Genomic DNA, 18,575 nt, shown 5'->3' with positions numbered 1-18,575 from the left:
AATAAATTTTGTTTCAACATTACCTTGGAACATCAGATTGCAACATTATTTTGACATTATGTTGACATTTTAGTTGTATTTTCAGTGTTTCAAGAAAAAGTGGTTTAGAACCAACATCAAATTAACATTGATTAAATTATATTACCAATTATTTTTTTTAGGACATTTTTATATATTTTTTTATAATTATAATTCTACATCACAATTCAACAGCAGTGATGTAGAATCAACAGCATAGTGTAACATTGATTTACTGACATTACCATTAGTTTTGTTAATTTCTATTGTTGATTCAACAAAGAGCGATGTAGAATCAATTACTGTGTAATATGTATTTGTTATGTAGATTTAATTAATGTGCAATAGTGTATATGGTCAATTTAAAGTCTGCTAAATTGGAACAACTCATTTTGTACTTAATGCACGGAAGTAGCACTGAAGAATAAACATCCAGAAGATGACAAATTTAGATGTCCAAGGATGCATGGAATTCATGGCCAGATAATGTCAAAGACGTCCGTTCGACTTTCATTTTGGAAGTATTTTTCAACCATGACAGGACATGTCAGAGGGTCATTAAACGTCAAAATGTTAATCCTGAACTCAAAACGCACATCAGATGCACGCACTAATGTTAAAAAACTGAGATAAGTACAGTGAAATTATACTCATTATTTATAATGGTGCTTGATTCATCAAGTTGTTCAAATTATTTAAAACAAATAAGTTTTATTAACTCAAAAAGATACAGGAACTTCAAATATCTAAGATAGTAGAACTTTTTGGAAAAATTAAGTTTACTTAATCTATGTAATGACTTTTGAACATTTGGGTTGCAGTGTGCATTAAAAGGTAACAAATGGTAACACTTTAGAATAGGTAACACTTATTCACTATTAACTATGACTTTTCCCTCAGTACATTTCTAATTTGCTGCTTATTCATAGTTTGTTAGGTAGCTGTTAAGTTTAGGTGATGCTATAAACAAATTAACAGCTTCTTTTGCAGCAGTATCAGCTTATTAATTTCCTAGACCAGGGGTTTTCAAACCTGTCCTGGAGCCTCCCCTGCCCTGCACATTTTGCTTGTCTCTCTCATCTAATACACCTGATTCAAATCATCAGCTCATTAGTAGAGACTGCAAGACCTGAATTGGGTGTGCCTAATAAGGGAGACATACAAAATGTGCAGGGCAGGGGAGGCTCCAGGACAGGTTTGAAAACCCCTGTCCTAGACCAATATGACCTAAAAATCAAGTAGAAGATAATACTACATATTGACTCTGGTCTGTTATAGCAGTTTACTACTGAGTATTCTGTTTGTAATTTTCCATTGCTTGAAAATAAGATTTTGAATGTGTATGTGGTAAAATTGGAAAATTTATTCATTTTTTTTTAATTTTAGGATACTGATAGAAGGAATATAAGTATCAGGTAGGATTAAAGATTAGATTGGGTTATTAGATTATTTGTTATTAGGTAACTTCTATTACTCTGTATTTGTATATGGTTAATTAGATCCTCATTGGATATTCTTAAAATGTATGTACTTAAAATGTTTGTCTGGTCAAAGGTATTATCATAGTTAGAGAAGACTAACATGTCCAGATGATCCAGTATACACCTCGCCAGAGGAGGACATTTTATTATGAATAAATGCATGAAGAAATAAAGTTGAGGGTTAAACATGTCTTGCCAATGGTTTGAGGCTGAGTGAAGACGTGTGTATTAGAAGTAAAACAAACAAAAAATAAACAAGGCACAGATCTAACCACTGACCATAACAAACAGGAAATCTGTTCAATGTGGGTGTGCAAGACAAGAGTGAAATGTTATTTTTAAGACCTAGCTTAAAATAATTTGCATGAAATACTTAGAAATGCACCTAGGAGACATAGTTGGATACCTTAAAAGGACACATATGTTGAATATGCATTATGATTGAATCCTGATTTGATTAGGGTAAAATAAAAATTGCCATAACGTTTTGGAGAAACAGAAGATAAAGAAATAGGTGGGATGATTGATCAGTTTCTTGGTCAGAAAACAGCCTTGGTGGGAATACCCTACGACATTATTGTGTTATTTCTGAATTTGTATGCTGAATGAGTGAAACACAACAGCAGCAAGATGTGTGGAGTGAAATTCATCACTTTTGCACTGTGGATTAATATTCTCAATGTAATAACAGGTAAGAAGACCTCACACAGATGTTTAATCAATTTTAACGTTGCACATTTCATTATTTTGACAGCACGCATTTTGCTCCACAGGAGAAAAAAAATTCAATCTGGAATTAACTCCGAAAAATACAGTGATTCATGTTGGTGAGGATTTGGAGCTGATCTGTCAGATGAAGAATTGTCCGGTTAATGCAACCTTTGTGTGGACTGCAGCACTAAATAAATTTGTCGGTGGAGATGTTAAAAATAACCAGACTGTTTCCCGACTGCTGATCAGGAACTTCTCTGTTGAACATAGTGATACAATTGTGTGCACTGCTATGTGTCAGCAAGATAAACGACAGAAAACATCATGGATAGATGTGTACTGTAAGTAAAGTTTCAGCTGTACTCTTAATTAGGCATAGTCATTAGTATATGGATATGGCAAGCCAATTTAACATTAATATGCACTAGTAAACTTCACTAGCATTTATTTTCCACGAACCTACTCCTGCACTGATTAGCTCTAATGCTTGAGTATAAATATTTCAATAATGTAGTATCTGTTTTTTGTTACTAGTATCTACCTATTCCTGATTTGCTTTTAATTATTTTCAGTTTTCATTATCTGAATGATTATTATCGAAAATTAACTGCGAAATTAACAGCAAGTGTGTTTCTATGATGATTATATTTATTTCTTTTTTATGTAAACATTATTATTTAAATTGAAAGCTATGATGATCTAAACAGAGAGTGAAAAAAAAAAAAAAAAAAACATAAACCATTTCAGTATTTATTGTTTAAATGATTTGGATGCTGTTACGATGAAGTGTGTTTTTTGCAGCATTTCCACAAGATCCCGTACTGCCCAAAATAAAGAGTCTCATAGCAAACCAAGAACAGAAGCTCATCTGCACAGTCCCCAACATTTACCCTTTGGAAAAGTTTCGCGTTGAGTAGCTTCGTGGAGATAAGACCCTCTATATGGAAGAACCTGATGTACTTTATTCAGACCATGTTCAGAATTATTCCTCTGTGTTTAATTACACACCTTCTGTCGATGATCTGGGCAAGAATTTTAGTTGCAAGGCAATCCTGAATCTCTATGGTCAGGAGAGAACAACGACTGCTGAATGTAAGACATTATTAAAGCAATATTCCAGGTTTAGTACAAGTTAAATTGTAGATAGTAGATTTATTTAACATGCATACATTTATGTAGCATCTTTTGTTGTTAATGACAGACAGGTATTTAATTAGGCTGCTGTCCCTTTAAAACCGAATGCATGGACGTACACTGACACACATCCGGTTTTCACCCACCTATTTACGTTCACTTAAGTCATAACAGCTTGTTTTTACTTGAGAAACTCCACACGATAGACATTTTAACAACTGTCCTATCCCGCCTTGTGACTGGATAGTAATTTTGTTCTATGACGAGCTTGGTTATATTTGAATACCTTCGACTGCTCGCTCTGATTCCCCATGGGTAAAGAAATTCTAAATTACGGAACAAAACATGAGTTTTTCAAAATAAGAGCTGAAATACAGGAAAAAAAAAACGGGACGTCTGGTCACCCTAGGTATAGTTCACCCAAAAATGAAAATTCTGTTATTTACTTACTCTCAAGCGGAATTGGGCCATTTTTTGCATGAGAAATATTAAGCTTTTGGTTTTTCCAAAAGCACTTTCATTAAGCCTTCTATTAAAACATATTTATTAACTGTATTACTGTAGTTGTTTTAGGCCTTACACTGTCATAGCAGCTAAGTTTTTAATATTGGCTATAACTTTACACAGAAAAGGTTGGTAAATGGTTTTTCACACTTAAATAATATTTACACACATATTGTTTATTGAAACAAATAGTGAGTATTTTAACACCCCATACACTTCCACCTCAGTGTAACCCAAATTAAAACAATTTTTTGTGGTAATCAATATCATGCCTCAAGTGCTGTCAATTTAGCATTCCTTTAGCAATTTATTACCAAGAATTAAATTACTTTTCATGTGTCATCAATGAAAACTTTGCATTTCTTTCCAAGACGGTCCAGGGACTATAACGCTTTCCAGTAATAATACCTCTGTGAATCTTGGCGAACATCTGGAGGGAACATGTAATGCAGAAGGAAACCCCAAACCAACAATCTCGTGGTGGAAACTAGGGAAGACTGAACCTGAACTCCAGAGCCAGAACCACAAGCTCATAATAAATAATGCTTCCAGGTCTCAGGCAGGTTGGTACCAGTGTGACGCAAGCAATGACATGGGAAGCCAGCAAATACTAATAAAAATTATGGTCCTAGGTGGGTAAATTAACTCAGCTGTCTTGTCTTATCATTTTGAAACCTTGCCATGATCTTTAACCTTTATTTAAATGCAGGTCCTCCAAACACCCCCAAAATCAAGTTAAGCCATACAGAAGAGCCCAAGGAAGGAGAGAACATAAGCGCAGGTCCTCCAAACATCCCCAAAATCAAGTTAAGCCCTACAGAAGAGCCCAAGGAAGGAGAGAACATAAGCATAATCTGTTCTTCAGAGGGTGGGCCAGCACAACTGAAACTGTACAGACAGTCCCAGAGCCTTGTGACAGTAGGTCTGAACGAATCACCTGTGCTTTTAAACATCTCATCAATCCAAATAACAGATGCAGGGATTTACATTTGTGAAGCAAAAAATGATTTCGGCATTGAGAGAAGCACAATTAACATTACAGTCAAAGGTGAGTTTTAAACATTCTGGAGATCATGCTTAGGAAATTTCATTGCATAGAAAATCTATTTGCACTTGTTTTATATTAGTATTATTTATACCCAGCTTGCCATACTCTTTGAATTCGGCATTCGGTTGAAAATGTATTGTGTGTTACTAGTACCCAAAGTATGACCGAACTTACTCCCAGGAACAGTTTTGTACCCAGCATATCTCAAGCAAAGCGAGTTAAGACAATGAAAAAGGCCATAGCCAAAGGAGAAGCTACAGTGTATTTTTATTAGCAATAAAATTATACATGAATCTAAACAAATAAAAATATCTACAACACTATTTATCAGGGTTGGGGCCATTCATGAATTGAATTGAGAATGAAAGGTAAATTCCAATTCACTTCCTGGAATGGAATTGGAATTGGAATTGCATGCAGCTGACAGGAAATTGAATTGGAATGTCAGGAAACAGAATTGAAATCAAATAAATTCCACTTGAGTTGCTAAATAAAATAATTTGACTTGATTTGCTTAATAGTATATAAAAGAACAAAGAACAAACATATAAAAGAAATACAAAGTACTGTATGTTTAGTATGTTAGGCATGATCATTTCACATGCCGAATTGCAGGAAGTGATGAGAATTTGATGCAATAAAAAGTGAATGAAATACATGAATGAACATGACTCATTTTTTGTGAGTTAAGACATATATTATGTGGTAGTCATATATTGAATGTATAGTACATCCAGAAACTTATCACCACTGTCATTCAATTATTAATTCATAATGTACAGTTCTCATTTTTATTTACTTGCATTTGATCAACTCCATTTCATACATTACTTGGTATTTGTAAAGCATCATAAATAAAGTTCAAATGTATGTCTCTAAATGCAATCACAAATAAATGCTCAGAAAAAGCAATAAACAGAACTCAGTGGAATTTCCGTGAATTTAATTCCACTTCCTGTAATTCCAATTCAATTCCAACTGTTTCCTGTAATTGTTGTTGAATTCCAATTCCAATTCCAATTCCATTTCCTTCTTTGAATTGGAATTGTTGAGTTTATTCCTGAATTGACCTCGACCCTGCTCTTTATCTGGACTTTATTGAAGTTATCCACCCTATTCTTCAACACGGAAATAAGCCTACACTTCCAGTTCATTAGCCGCTATCTAAATTATTTTTCTCATGTGGATGAATATTTGAAAAAGTCTGGCTTGCGGTCTCATCCGCAACCAGTTATTTTTAGCTGTATAAAACAGCTTATTATTTCCCTATAGTAGCTAATGAACCAGAAGTCTCACCGAAAGGTTTAATTCTGTGGTGAAGAGTAAGGTGGATAAGGATATAATGAGAACAATAACAACATGCAGTAAAGGGTAAAACTGTTTGCACTACAAACAAGTGTGTTCAAAATTAAAGGGATAGTTTACCCAAAAATGAAAATTTGATGTTTATCTGCTTACCCCCAGGGCATCCAAGATGAAAGTGACTTTGTTTCTTCAGCAGCACACAAACAAAGATTTTTAACTCAAACCAGACCTTTAAAAGTAAAAAAATAACATGGACAGACAAATCCAAATTACACCCTGTGGCTTGGGTAAAAAAAAAAAATGAGTTAGGACATCAATGTTTCGTCACGAGCTGCAGGGTGTAATTTGGATTTGTCTGTGCATGTTATTTTTTTACTTTTAAAGGTTTGGTGCCCATCCACTGCCATTATTTGGCTGGCAGACTGCACCAGTTTTCGTTAAAAATCTTCGTTTGTGTTCTGCTGTAGAAACAAAGTCACCTACATCTTAGATGCCCTGGGGGTAAGCAGATATAAACATCAAATTTTCATTTTTGGGTGAACTATCCCTTTAAGATAATACATTAAAATTGTATGGTAAGACAACAATTTGCAACATCAAACAGCAAAACAAACTATTTTGTACAGCTAAAAATAGCTGTCGTAGATGAGACTGGAAGCCAGACCTATAAAATGTACAAATGTTCGCACCCGCTCTTACAGGAAAAATAAGGCAGATAGCACTAATCATAGCTTATTCAGTGAGTACTGAAATCGAATATTCCAGTCACAGCGATGATTCTTAATTCTGATGATTCTTTACTCTTGTAATCCAGCACAACATCACATCTCAACAATGCCTGACCTGCCTGTGGTCATACTGCCGGCTGTAGGGTCAGTGTCGCTGTTGACCGCTGCTGGACTGCTGATCCGACACTGCAGAAAGAAAGCCAAGAGCGACTCCAGTGACATCACACTCGGCTAATAATGAAGTGTTTTTTTCTTGCTAAAAAAAAAGGAAAAAGCACTCATAGATGTTAGCGGTGGGAATCTTCAGGCACTTCACATTCCGGCCCAAATCCGATTCGAAAACTATTCTTAATCTACACTTTAATTAATTCTTCTGCTGTGCAAATACATCTTTACAACTTTACATTTTAACAAAATGTAAAATTGGCATTTCTATGCTTTTTGTTTATAGTTGGAATCTCTGTATGTCAGTATTGCCATCCTAGTAGGGGTAGGGGTGTGAATCTTTGATGGTTTCACAATTCAATTTAATTATGATTTTTATTATCAACTAAATATCACGATGCGTCACAATCTCAGTTTTCAATATTACTGAACATGGCTACATTTTCATATACATTTTACATCAAATTTATTTTGTGCAAAATATGCTTTTTTTGTTTATTATATGAGCAGAGTACTTTTGAAAACAATTACTTATTTAAAATAAGTGTTCTTTAAGTATCAGAAAGTTTACAGACAATTTTTTTTTTTTTTACTTTTTCCTCAGCATTATTGCCGATTGATTATTACTGATGAGATCATAAACTGTGGCAGCTTTAACAAGCTGCATTCAAACTAATGCACAGATCTATTTCGATATATCAGATGTTTTGTCCTGCTCTGAAAACATAACTGTGTGTACATTAATTTCATATAAAAGTATTTGCAAATGCAAGTGCATTTAACCACAGCCATAACCGAGCTTTAGGGCTAAAAAACACAAAGCGCACATGAAAGTCTGTCAGTGTTCGAGTTTTGTGCATTTAATAGTACTGCGTTCCAAACGGCATAAATGAAAGCATATCTAAAGTAAAACACAGCGGGTGAAGCACACACTGTTAAGCAATGTGCACTCATCTCAAAGTGCAAGTTCTGTGCAATGAATCCTGCCACATCTCTACTGTGCACACGTGTCATATACAGGGAAATAAACACAATCTCAGAATAGTTGAAGAGAGAATCGCAATGCACCGGAGAATCGATTTTTTTCCCCACCCCTAGTAGACGCGAGATAGTAGACTCGTGCCGATGACGCGAGATAGTAATTACAGCGTGCCGATATACAGCTGCATCTCACATCTACTCTTGTGATATTGCATTTATACAACAGCTTAAAAATATATATATAAATAAATTAAAATAAGTGCCTTTAAAAGGCCTCTTTTGTGCGAAACTACTTCCTTCCGCCACGGATTCAAATCTAAATCTTCTTATATGTCACCAGGTACATTGTGCTAATTTCTTTTAATCACATTGAGTAGAATAACGCTAGATGTTTGCGTTCTGCTTCTGAACACATCAATTCAAAAGTAAAGTAATTAATGTATCAAACAGTTCCATTATGCAAACTTTATGCTACTGGCTTTTAAAGAAAGCATACATTTTTTTTACTATGAGAGTTAAAGTGCTTTCCTGTTGCTCTGATCCCAGTTTAATACAAGATAAGATGTTCTAAGATGTGTTTCTTGGCATGTTATATTTTGGCCAGTTTTGTAACAGGTCAAATGTGACATGTAATGCATTGCACACATCTTCTGGTGTTTATTGTTTTGTACTTTCATTGTTTCTCCAAGTAGCCGCTGTCAAATAAATGTTTTTCATCACAGATCCTATGTAGTTTATGGTGATTTTTATTTCAGTTCTCATTTTTCTTACTTTCGTTAAATAATTGTGGTGTGTTGGGTCGCTGCTTTGGAAATCCAATGAAAATCTGGAATCTGAAGTAAAACCAGTGTGTTGAAAAAAAAAAACATTTAAATGACTGGTTACCACATAAGTCTACTATTATACTATTTTATTCACAAACAATTATTCATAAGTTAATTTCAAAACAAAATAAAAAAACAATATAGACGGTCTGCCTAAGTTTTGCAGATTGTTTTTGTTGCAGTTAAACAATATTATAATTATAATAAAGTATTTTGAATGAAATGTTAAGTAGTAAAGTATTTTTTAAAGTAAATTATTTCTTTATTTTCCCTTTTAATAATAACAATAATAAAATATGTGACTTCAAATAATACAGCTTAATAATTATATGAAATTTGGTCTGTATCATACGGACATGCATCAAATCTCAAGTAAAAAAGGCCTACATTTCTAGTTATTTTAATTTTAAAACTATTAGAGAATGTGAAAATGTTAGAGTTGCAAAATTCAGTCAAACTTGTGATAAAAGGGTTTTGGATGAATTGCTATTTGTCCACAAAAGATGATCTAATATCTCTGAATAGAGATTGTACCTGTCTCTCAAATCATATCCTGCTCTTGTGATTAGCATAGCTGGGGAAGCCAAACTGTGAGATCATGATATTGGAGTAGCGGAGCGGCATGTTCCCGTAGATGTGCGTTAGCTTGTTGAGGCAGTAGGAGCGCTGCAGCATGTGCTCCGCTCGGTGCCACATGCCCAAAAACCCGCTGCTGGCCTCCTTCTCCAGATTCTGCATGTCTACGGGCTTCACGAACACCCCGGAGGGCCGTTTGAGTCCGGACACCTGTGAGAGCTGACGTGCCACCACAAAGTTCATGACGATGTCGTCACAGTTCTGCGTTTGGTCCACCAGAGCATGCACTTCACTCGGCTGCTCTTGGAACAGCTGCAGGAAGCGCCGATGGAAGAAAGCAGCACCCACTAAGATCATTGAATACCTACAGGAACCATAAAATGACATGTATTATGCTGTATTATGAAGCCGCACATTTTACAGTCATACTCTGATATATAGGTCAATGACATGTAAACCAGTCCACAACAGAGGACAAATCTAGGGAAAAAACTAAAAAAGTTTAAAACTCTTTTTCTTCTCATAAGAGTGGGCTCGACCATTTGTAAATGTTATGGGTCTGGCTTCTGGTCTCATCCACGTCGAGCTATTTTTGCTGCTTGATATTGCAAATTAGTGTGTTATACCATTTTTTTTTAATGTATTATCATAATTAGAAGCACAATGGTTTGTACTGCAAACAGTTTTACCATTTACTACACATTGTATTATAATTCTCATTATTTCCCTATAGCGGCTAATGAACCCGGAAATCTTGGCCATAGTCTTACTTGCATGTGAATTCTAGAATTATAATATTATATATTTTCTGTTTATTAATTTTAGCAATTTTGTTGTGTTTTATCATTTTCATGGGCATTTTGGGGCTTTTTAAAAACATTTTTAGTTTCAGTTTTAGTCATTTTAGTACTTCAACTAAAACTTAACTTAAGTTTTTTTTTTTAGTTTTAATTTTTAAAACTAAAAAAAAAAGTATGCGCTTTTGTCATTTTCATTCATTTTTGGAACTTTTATATTAGCTTTAGTAATTTTTTGTTATTTTAAGTGCTTTTGCTTTTTACATAAAAAAATATTTAAATATTTAAATATTTAGCTTTATTTTAATTTCAGTTTTAAATTAATTTAATTAATACTTCAACTTACTTATTTAATTTCAGTTAGTTGCCAAGGCAACATTCTTATTTTTATTAATAATATTTATATATTTATATAATATTTTTATTGTATTTCACGTCAATTTGTTTTATTCAGTTAGCAAAATCAGCCCTGTTTAAAATACATGTGGGTCAAAGACGAAAAAGGGTTTAAGCATAAAAACAATAAGTGTAATACTGCTTTAAATTGTTGTTGTTTTTCCAAAAAAATATAAATAAGTTTACTGTATAATTTAATTGCATTTTTGTTTTTGTGAGCAAAAAATACATATCATACATGTTTCCCTAATTTACAGCAGTGTTGTTTTTGACAGTCATCTTAGATTTAGTCTTAGTCTTAGTCTTTTGGACTAAAATGCTTATTAGTTTTAGTCAAATTTTAGTCACTTCTATATGTGATAGTTTTAGTCCAATTTTAGTCGACGAAAAGTCAAAAAGGTTTTAGTCTAGTTTTAGTCGACGAAAAGTCAAAAAGGTTTTAGTCTAGTTTTAATCAAAAAAGGAGGAAAAAGTAGTCTTTTAACAAATTAATGTAAGTCAGTAAGTATTTTGCTGTTGGGTAGTGTCACTTGTAAGTTCTGAAAATAGCAGATCTATAGTTCAACACAATGTGAGCTTCCGGATCGACTATTTTCACCAATAATTACAATAATGAAGGAATGTTTTAAAACATAAAAGACAAACCAGGATGGAACGCTAAAACGGCTTGCCATACTAGTATAGCAAAGAGTATTTAATGCTAAAACGGCTTGCCATAGCGGCAGATACGTTTTAGGTTTTGATTGGCATGCACAATAAGCGGAAATGTCATGCATTTTAAACGTCTGACGGACCACCCACTAACATTTTCGTCTATTCTCGTCTCGTCAACAAAAACTCACACACGTCTCGTCATGTTTTAGTCATCAACGAGCCATTTTTATCTCGTCATCGTCTCATTATCGTCATGAAAAAAAGTGGCGTCAACGAAATGATTTCGTCATCGTCATCGTTGACGAAAACAACACTGATTTACAGAAGACAACCACTAAAATGTCAGTGTAACAATCACTGTGTATTTACAACAAAAATCAATTTATGACATATTTACTTTCATTGTAATTTGTCTTTCATTTCATTTTTAAAATTTGCCACTATCCTAGGTTTTGCCCATTTGTCAGTAAGAATTGTTTACTCATTTAAAACACAATAAAAACAATAAAACACCCCTATTCTTTTATATATCTTAATATGTACAAGTCAGAATAAGCATGTTTGAATTTTTACATAAATATTATGTTCCACTGAATGACAAATGTAACGTTATGTCACAATGACATTTTATTCTCCAAAAACATACTTGAAACCTTAAAAGTAGACACTTTACTTACATTTAATGTGCTTGCTATTGACATAAAATCACTTTTGAAAACTCCTTTGACATGGACATCTTAATGTCTTTGACCCATGTACCAATTTATCAGAAATGCACTCTTTGCATTCGTGTTAATTTTTAAATGGTTTGAAATTTTTCAAAAGAATGTTAATTGAATCACTTGTCTTTTTTTAAGATAAACACATCTTTGCAGATATTATTTATTCATAAATTCTTGGGGAGTCACACCACATGACATTTGCTTACTGACCTAGACACTTTCACAACAGCCTGGAGGAATCCTATGACATAATTTGCTATTTTACATTTTTATAGGTCTGAATAAATTCATAGGACAAAAAACGAACATGTCATTGACCCATATTTCTGACAGGAATTGATTGGATTGTGAAATATTTGTTATATGACCGGTGTTTTTTTCTGAAAAAAAGTTGTTTCAGAAGCAAAGTGAGTTTTGATTTATTTATTCCTTCTGAATAACGTGCACCAAAGACTCACACCCAATATGTCCTGGAACACGTATTTAAAAAGTTAATTTGACTATGTTGACAGTGTTAATTTCACTTTTGCATTAACCTGGAAATGCTGCATTATTCATAGTCTCACCTGTCGCCTCCACCTTGTTCTGGATCCTGAAGCTCAAAGCTGCCGTAGCTGTACACACCGGATGCTGTGGTCACATGCTTCCGTGGAACAAAACCCACAATCTGATCGGCAAATTGCTATTAAAAAAAATAATAATAAAAGATAAGTTAGGGTATGTGTCTCTGAAGAAAGCGCAAATATTTTTAGTGAAGCACAGATAAGGTTTCCTATTACCTTCCAGACAGAAAATGCAAAGCTGATATCAGGAACACTGACCAGTGTGTCATCATCTAGCATCAAAACAGCTGCCCAGATGAAGGACAGTGACAGTCAGTACAGTCTCACAGACAACAACAAACCAAATACATTGTCGTAATGACACTCTAGTAAGATAATGACATGAAGAGATATTACAATTGTTTTATCATTTTTTCATCCTCATGTTATTCCAACACTTTTCGGTGTTTCAGAAACTTCTCAGGTTTTTTTATTTATACAATGGAGGGTCAATGGTCATCAATACTGTTTAGTTACCAACTTTCTTCAAAATATCTTTTCTGTTCTGCAGGAGAATGAAAGGATTGGAATGACATGAGGGTGAATAAATGATGACAATTTTCATTTTTGACCGAACTGTTCCTTGAAATGTTCTCTGTCTTCACTTACTCGCTTTAATGTCGTTTCAAATCCATATGAAATACAAATCATCTTTATTCATTTATTAAAAATAAAATACGGTACAGATTTAGATTTATTTATTACTTCTTACCTATAAGGCCCTTAATGGTTTAGCTCCTGCATACCTAACTAGTCTCCTGCCACGCAACAATCCATCACGCTCCCTAAGGTCGCAAAACTCTGGAATTTTGGTAGTACCTAGGATAGCAAAGTCCACTAAAGGAGGGAGAGCTTTTTCACATTTGACTACCAAACTCTGGAATAGCCTTCCTGATAATGTTTGGGGTTCAGACACACTCTCTCTGTTTAAATCTAGCTATCCTTATTATTTGTCTATTTGTTTCTCTATTTCTCCTATAAATATATTGTAGAAACCTGCATTTTCTGTAGAGCTGCTTTGCAACGATTTGTATCGTGAAAAGTGCTATACAAATAAACTTGAATTGAATTATTTTGGTAACTTTGCAGGGCATTAGGTAAAAAAAAAAAATGTCTAGAAATGGTCCAACCAGCATACAGGAATAAAAAGGTTCAGGTTGTAAACTGTAATGCTGAATGACTCCACAAAAACGCAATATTTAGGAATTAATAAGTCATATGTCATGTCGAAATAACAAAAAAAACTTATAAGATTTATTATTTTGTTTGTTTGTTACAATATTTTTTAATTATGATTTTTGGTTTTTGGACAGTAAGATTTTAGTAAGCCTGCATTTATTTGATCCAAAGTACAGCAAAAACAGTAAAATTGTGAAAAATATTGAAAATAACGTTTTACTTTTGAATATATTTTGAAATGTAATTTATTCCTGTGATTTCAAAGCAGATTTTTTAGCATCATTGCTCCAGTCACCTGATCCTTCTGAAATCATTCTAATATTCGGATTTGCTGCTTAAAAAAAAACACATTATTATTTTAACAGCTAACTAGAATTTCTTCAGGGTTTTTTGATGAATAGAAAGTTAAGAAAAACAGCAACATTATAAATGTGTTTAGCATCAAATAAATGCAGGCTTGGTGAGAAGAAGAAACTTATTTTAAAAACATTAAAAATCGTACTGTTCAAAAACTTTTGACTGGTAGTGTGTGTGTATATTATTTTGGATATTTTCGTGATGTGTCCCATTTCATTTTATTTTTTTCCGATCACTATCATACATTTTTTTACCATGAGACCCACTAAAAAATTTTTCAGTTTAACAATAGTTTATATACCAATAAAGCGTGTCAGGCATATTTAGATCAAGAATCAATAGATGACATTAAAATACTACATTTAAGGTTCACAGTACAGCTCTAAAACACTTATTAATTGTCATTTTAAATCTATACCAATCCTTCAAACCACCATGTTTTACCCATTGGTCAGCAAGTTTTTAATAATTTAAAATGTGATCAAATTTAGTATTTTTAGTATAAGTATTTTAATATAAAATAACAGTTATGTTATTTAAAATCCTATGTATATAAAATCACTTTTGTAATTTTAATTTGATGTGGACACCAAAATGGAACATCTCATCTTTGACCCATATACAGAAGTGTTGTTAATCTGCGCTGTCCCTCTTAATTAAAAAAAATTTAATGTGTAAAATATGTACACTTTGTGCATTTTAATTTATATTTTAAAAGATCATTTATTTTATTATGGTATGCAATCTCATGTGTCATTAGCTCTAAATGGAAAAAAGCGATTAGGTTTTAAGATTTAGACATTTTTGGGTCAAATATCTGACAAATCATTTCTCGTCGATGTGAGAATCACAAACCTACCATCAGTCTTGACCTCAGGGTGCGACTGAAGGCGATTGCGCATTCTGTTGACGCTCTGCTCTTTGAAGATGACGGGCACTGGGTGTGGGCCGAGTTCGTCCCACAGTTTCCTGGGTGGCGACTCGCTAGGGTTGTTCCACACTATGAGGATGCACTGCAGGTGAGGCACAGCCTGGTAATGGTTGAGGAGCCTGAGGAGTACATTGGTGCGATTGTACGTTTGCATAATGATAGTAAAACTATCCTCAGGGTCCGGTAAGGTAAGTGAGGTGTTGGAACTCCTACGAAGCTCTCGGAGAATGCGGATGTCTTCATTATTAGGCAATAAGAAGGTCAGAGAGACTCCGGCCAGAAGCAGCAATAGTATAGATGCGATGATGAAGTTGGTCCGCACACGGCCCAATGACCTGCAGCAGCACCAATGAATCCTAATGACAAGAGTAAACAAGAGGTCTAAAGAGATGCATTACTAACTCTCATGATCTTGCAAACCTGTAGAATTTGCTTTCTTCAGTGGACAGTTTTTTGCAGAAATATATACACACACACTGCTCAAAAAATATAATACCAAGTCAAATAAACTTTAACAAGCGCACTGGAGAGGCAACAGCAAGACAAAAACCCAAAAAGGGAATGGTTTTGTAAGTGGTGGCCACAGACAATTGCTCTTTGCTTGTCTTTCCAGACAAATTTGTCTTTAGCTTTGTGTTTTTATTAAAGGATAACTGTTGCCAAAATGCAACCTGGGCTGTTTTTTTTAACTGTAAACGAGACAAACTTATATCTAAAAGCATAATTACGACAAACGAGCCGTTTTTGAGATTGACCGTGATTTCGTTTTGTGGTCAACGGCCGGTGAATGGGAGTACTAGGGGCATAACTTTGAGCGCATCAAAATCGATATTTTTACAACACTAAGAAGGCTCGACACACCATGAAACTTTGCTCGAAGTATTGCCTGGGTCTCTACACATGAACTCCAGCATTGAGAGCATTGTTTGTGTACACAGAGTTTACTAAAAAGAAAGTTTTTGAACAACTCACTTTCACTGTTTGAGTTTCCGCTCGCAGCCGTCTTGCCAGTCAAGAGGTGTCGATCGCCGAGTGCGAGGATGGATAGCTCCTAAAGCATATTTCCATATAAATGCACGGCTAATTAATTTTGTCGCAAGTGAAAAACAATATTAACCTTCTAGTTGTAAAAAGAGCTTCATATAAGCCTAATATTTCGTCCTATGGAGTCCATTCATTCGCATTCGGAGATCAACACTTCTTGACTGGCAAGATGGCTGCGAGCTGAAACCCAAACAGTGTAAGTTGTTCTTTTTAGTAAACTCTGTGTACACAAACAATGTTCTCAATGCTTGAGTTCATGTGTAGAGACCCAGGCGATACTTCGAGCAAAGTTTCATGGTGTGTCGAGCCTTCTTAGTGTTGTAAAAATATCGATTTTGATGCGCTCAAAGTTATGCCCCTAGTACTCCCATTCACCGGCCATTGACCACAAAACGAAATCACAGTCAATCTCAAAAACGGCTCGTTTGTCTTTAATTATGCTTTTAGATACAAGTTTGTCTCGTTTACAGTAAAAAAAAAAAAAACAGCCCACGTTGCATTTTGGCAATAGTTATCCTTTAAGGTCCTTCTCACTATTTGTAGCATGAGGCAGTACCCTCAACCCAGTCAGGTTGACAGTTAGTCCAGCTCCTCCAGTATGACATTTCCATACGTGCTGTGGTACATAATTGACCGAAGTGACTTTTTTTTTTTTTTTGGTTAATTATTTCTCTAAACATGCTTTACACATTTCCACATGGACCACACCGGGATATATGGAATTACAAATGTCTGGATTCATTGGTGGAATTTATTAAAGTGGGAAGCATTTTTATTAAAGATAGTTACAGTTGAAGTCAAAAGTTTACGTAGACCTTGAAGAATCTGCAAAATGTTAATTACTTGATGAAAATAAGAGGTATATTTTTTTTTAGTACTGACCTGAATAAGACATTGCACATAAAAAGAAATGTACATACAGCCCACAAGAGGAAATAATAGCTGAATTTATAAAAATGACTCTGTTCAAAAGTTTACATACACTTGATTCTTAATCGTGAGTGATTTTCTCTTTGTATTTTGTTCATGGCTCCAAATACTGCAAGTTATAGCGATATGCATGTTGTGATATGTGCAACTGCAATATTTCGATATATTGCACAGCTCTAGACCTTAAGGATTTTTCTGAAGAATATAGTGGGCAGTTTAACGGTTCAGGACAAACAAGGAACTCAAGAACAACTATCACGAAGAATCACTTTTGAACAGGTTCATTTTTATAAATTAAACTTTTATTTTGTCTTGTGGACTTTAAACATCTTGTATGTGAAATATCTTATTCATATCTTATTATAGAAGGTTCCTACTCTAAGCCAAATATAAAATTCCCTGACTTTCACTGACTAAAAAGCTGAATTTCCATGACCTATAATGAACGGATCCATCCGTTTGCAAGCTTTATTTACTTGTTCACAGATTTTTTTTTAGTACAAAACACACATAGAGGCTACTTTTTTTTGCTTTTAAATGCACTTTGAAATTTTTCTCTACAGAAATTAATTTGTTATTTATGCTTTCAGAGGTTAAATGCTCTGAAGGACTTTCTGTTTGTCTTTCCATTTCTTCACATTTAGTTTTTGCTTTTCTATCCTTTACTTTTAACACCTGAATCGGTCATTTTGTAGACAAAGTTCTTGAAATGTAAATTTTCCTGGCATGTTTGCCTTGGTTAACTGGTACAGCCTGGTTACTGGATTTGACTTAAGTGATTGCCAGTTTATAAAAAAAAAAAATGGCATAGAAAAATTACATTTTGATAAATGGAAATTGGAAACTAAAATTTAAAGCAACAAACTAAAATCCCTGATATTACATGATTTAATAAAATTCCCTGACTTCCAATGTCTAGAATAGACCTTTTGAAATTCCATGATATTCCAGAAATTCCATGACCATGGGAACACTGTTGTACATCACTGATTGCACTCTCATGCAATTTCACCGTCACCATTGCAGGCTCTATTCTCAAGCTCTCTAGATGCATTAAAAGCTTTAACAACCCAAATATAAGGTTCCAAATAGAGCAAACACACCAAACAAACAATAACGTGCTAACACGTACATGACAACAGTTTGAAGTACTTAAATTACTGTGTGACTCATAAACATTTTGATTAATACTTGAAGGCCGGAAGACTAGCAAACACTGCATGCGACGATTAACCGCATGTGTGCAGCAAACATTCTCTCCAGATCGGTCATAAGAAACAAGCATGACTACATGCACATTCTGAAACGAAACGAAACAAAACAAAACATCAAGTACCTCATGGTATTCCCATCATATGAGACCGCAGAAGGAAGCTTACTTGGTCGCGCATGCGTACTGAGTATATCTTATAGTGAACAGCTCTGAGTCGGTTCTGAGTCGGAACCAGTTCGAAACGTGATTCAGTGGTTCTCTACGTCGTTGCGCAA

General features: G+C 34.3%; 1 protein-coding gene and 1 pseudogene across 3 annotated transcripts; one reads left to right on the top strand and one right to left on the bottom strand.

Annotated features, from left to right (window-relative positions):
* The window catches only part of LOC141344580 (vascular cell adhesion protein 1-like), a 38,677-nt pseudogene extending 30,121 nt beyond the window's left edge, over window positions 1-8,556 (top strand).
* Window positions 5,145-18,485, bottom strand: extl2 (exostosin-like glycosyltransferase 2). 3 transcript variants are annotated; one of them, XM_073848191.1, is made up of 6 exons: window positions 18,424-18,485; window positions 15,042-15,469; window positions 12,824-12,894; window positions 12,611-12,726; window positions 9,434-9,839; window positions 5,145-7,185 (listed from the first exon to the last, which is right to left on the bottom strand). In XM_073848191.1, the coding sequence occupies exons 1-5, from the start codon at window positions 18,426-18,428 to the stop codon at window positions 9,446-9,448; spliced, it is 1,014 nt and encodes a 337-aa protein (XP_073704292.1). In that variant the 5' UTR covers window positions 18,429-18,485; the 3' UTR covers window positions 5,145-7,185; window positions 9,434-9,445. The 3 variants fall into 3 exon arrangements, with proteins under 3 accessions (XP_073704292.1, XP_073704293.1, XP_073704291.1); XM_073848192.1 differs by having other exon boundaries at window positions 5,145-7,115; XM_073848190.1 differs by lacking the exon at window positions 5,145-7,185 and having other exon boundaries at window positions 9,138-9,839.
* Window positions 18,486-18,575: the final 90 nt, after the last annotated feature.

This window comes from Garra rufa, chromosome 10 (assembly GCF_049309525.1).
Source record: "Garra rufa chromosome 10, GarRuf1.0, whole genome shotgun sequence".
Taxonomy (NCBI): domain Eukaryota; kingdom Metazoa; phylum Chordata; class Actinopteri; order Cypriniformes; family Cyprinidae; genus Garra; species Garra rufa.
Note: the sequence above shows the minus strand (reverse complement) of the source record. Positions and strands in the feature narration are given on the sequence as shown.

Excerpts from the sequence above, each read along its gene's own strand:
- extl2 (XM_073848191.1), bottom strand. Across the intron at positions 12,727-12,823 it reads TTGCATTTTCTGTCTGGAAG|CAATTTGCCGATCAGATTGT; the intron begins GTAATAGGAAAC and ends TTTTTTTAATAG. Across the intron at positions 9,840-12,610 it reads GAACAAGGTGGAGGCGACAG|GTATTCAATGATCTTAGTGG; the intron begins GTGAGACTATGA and ends TGGTTCCTGTAG.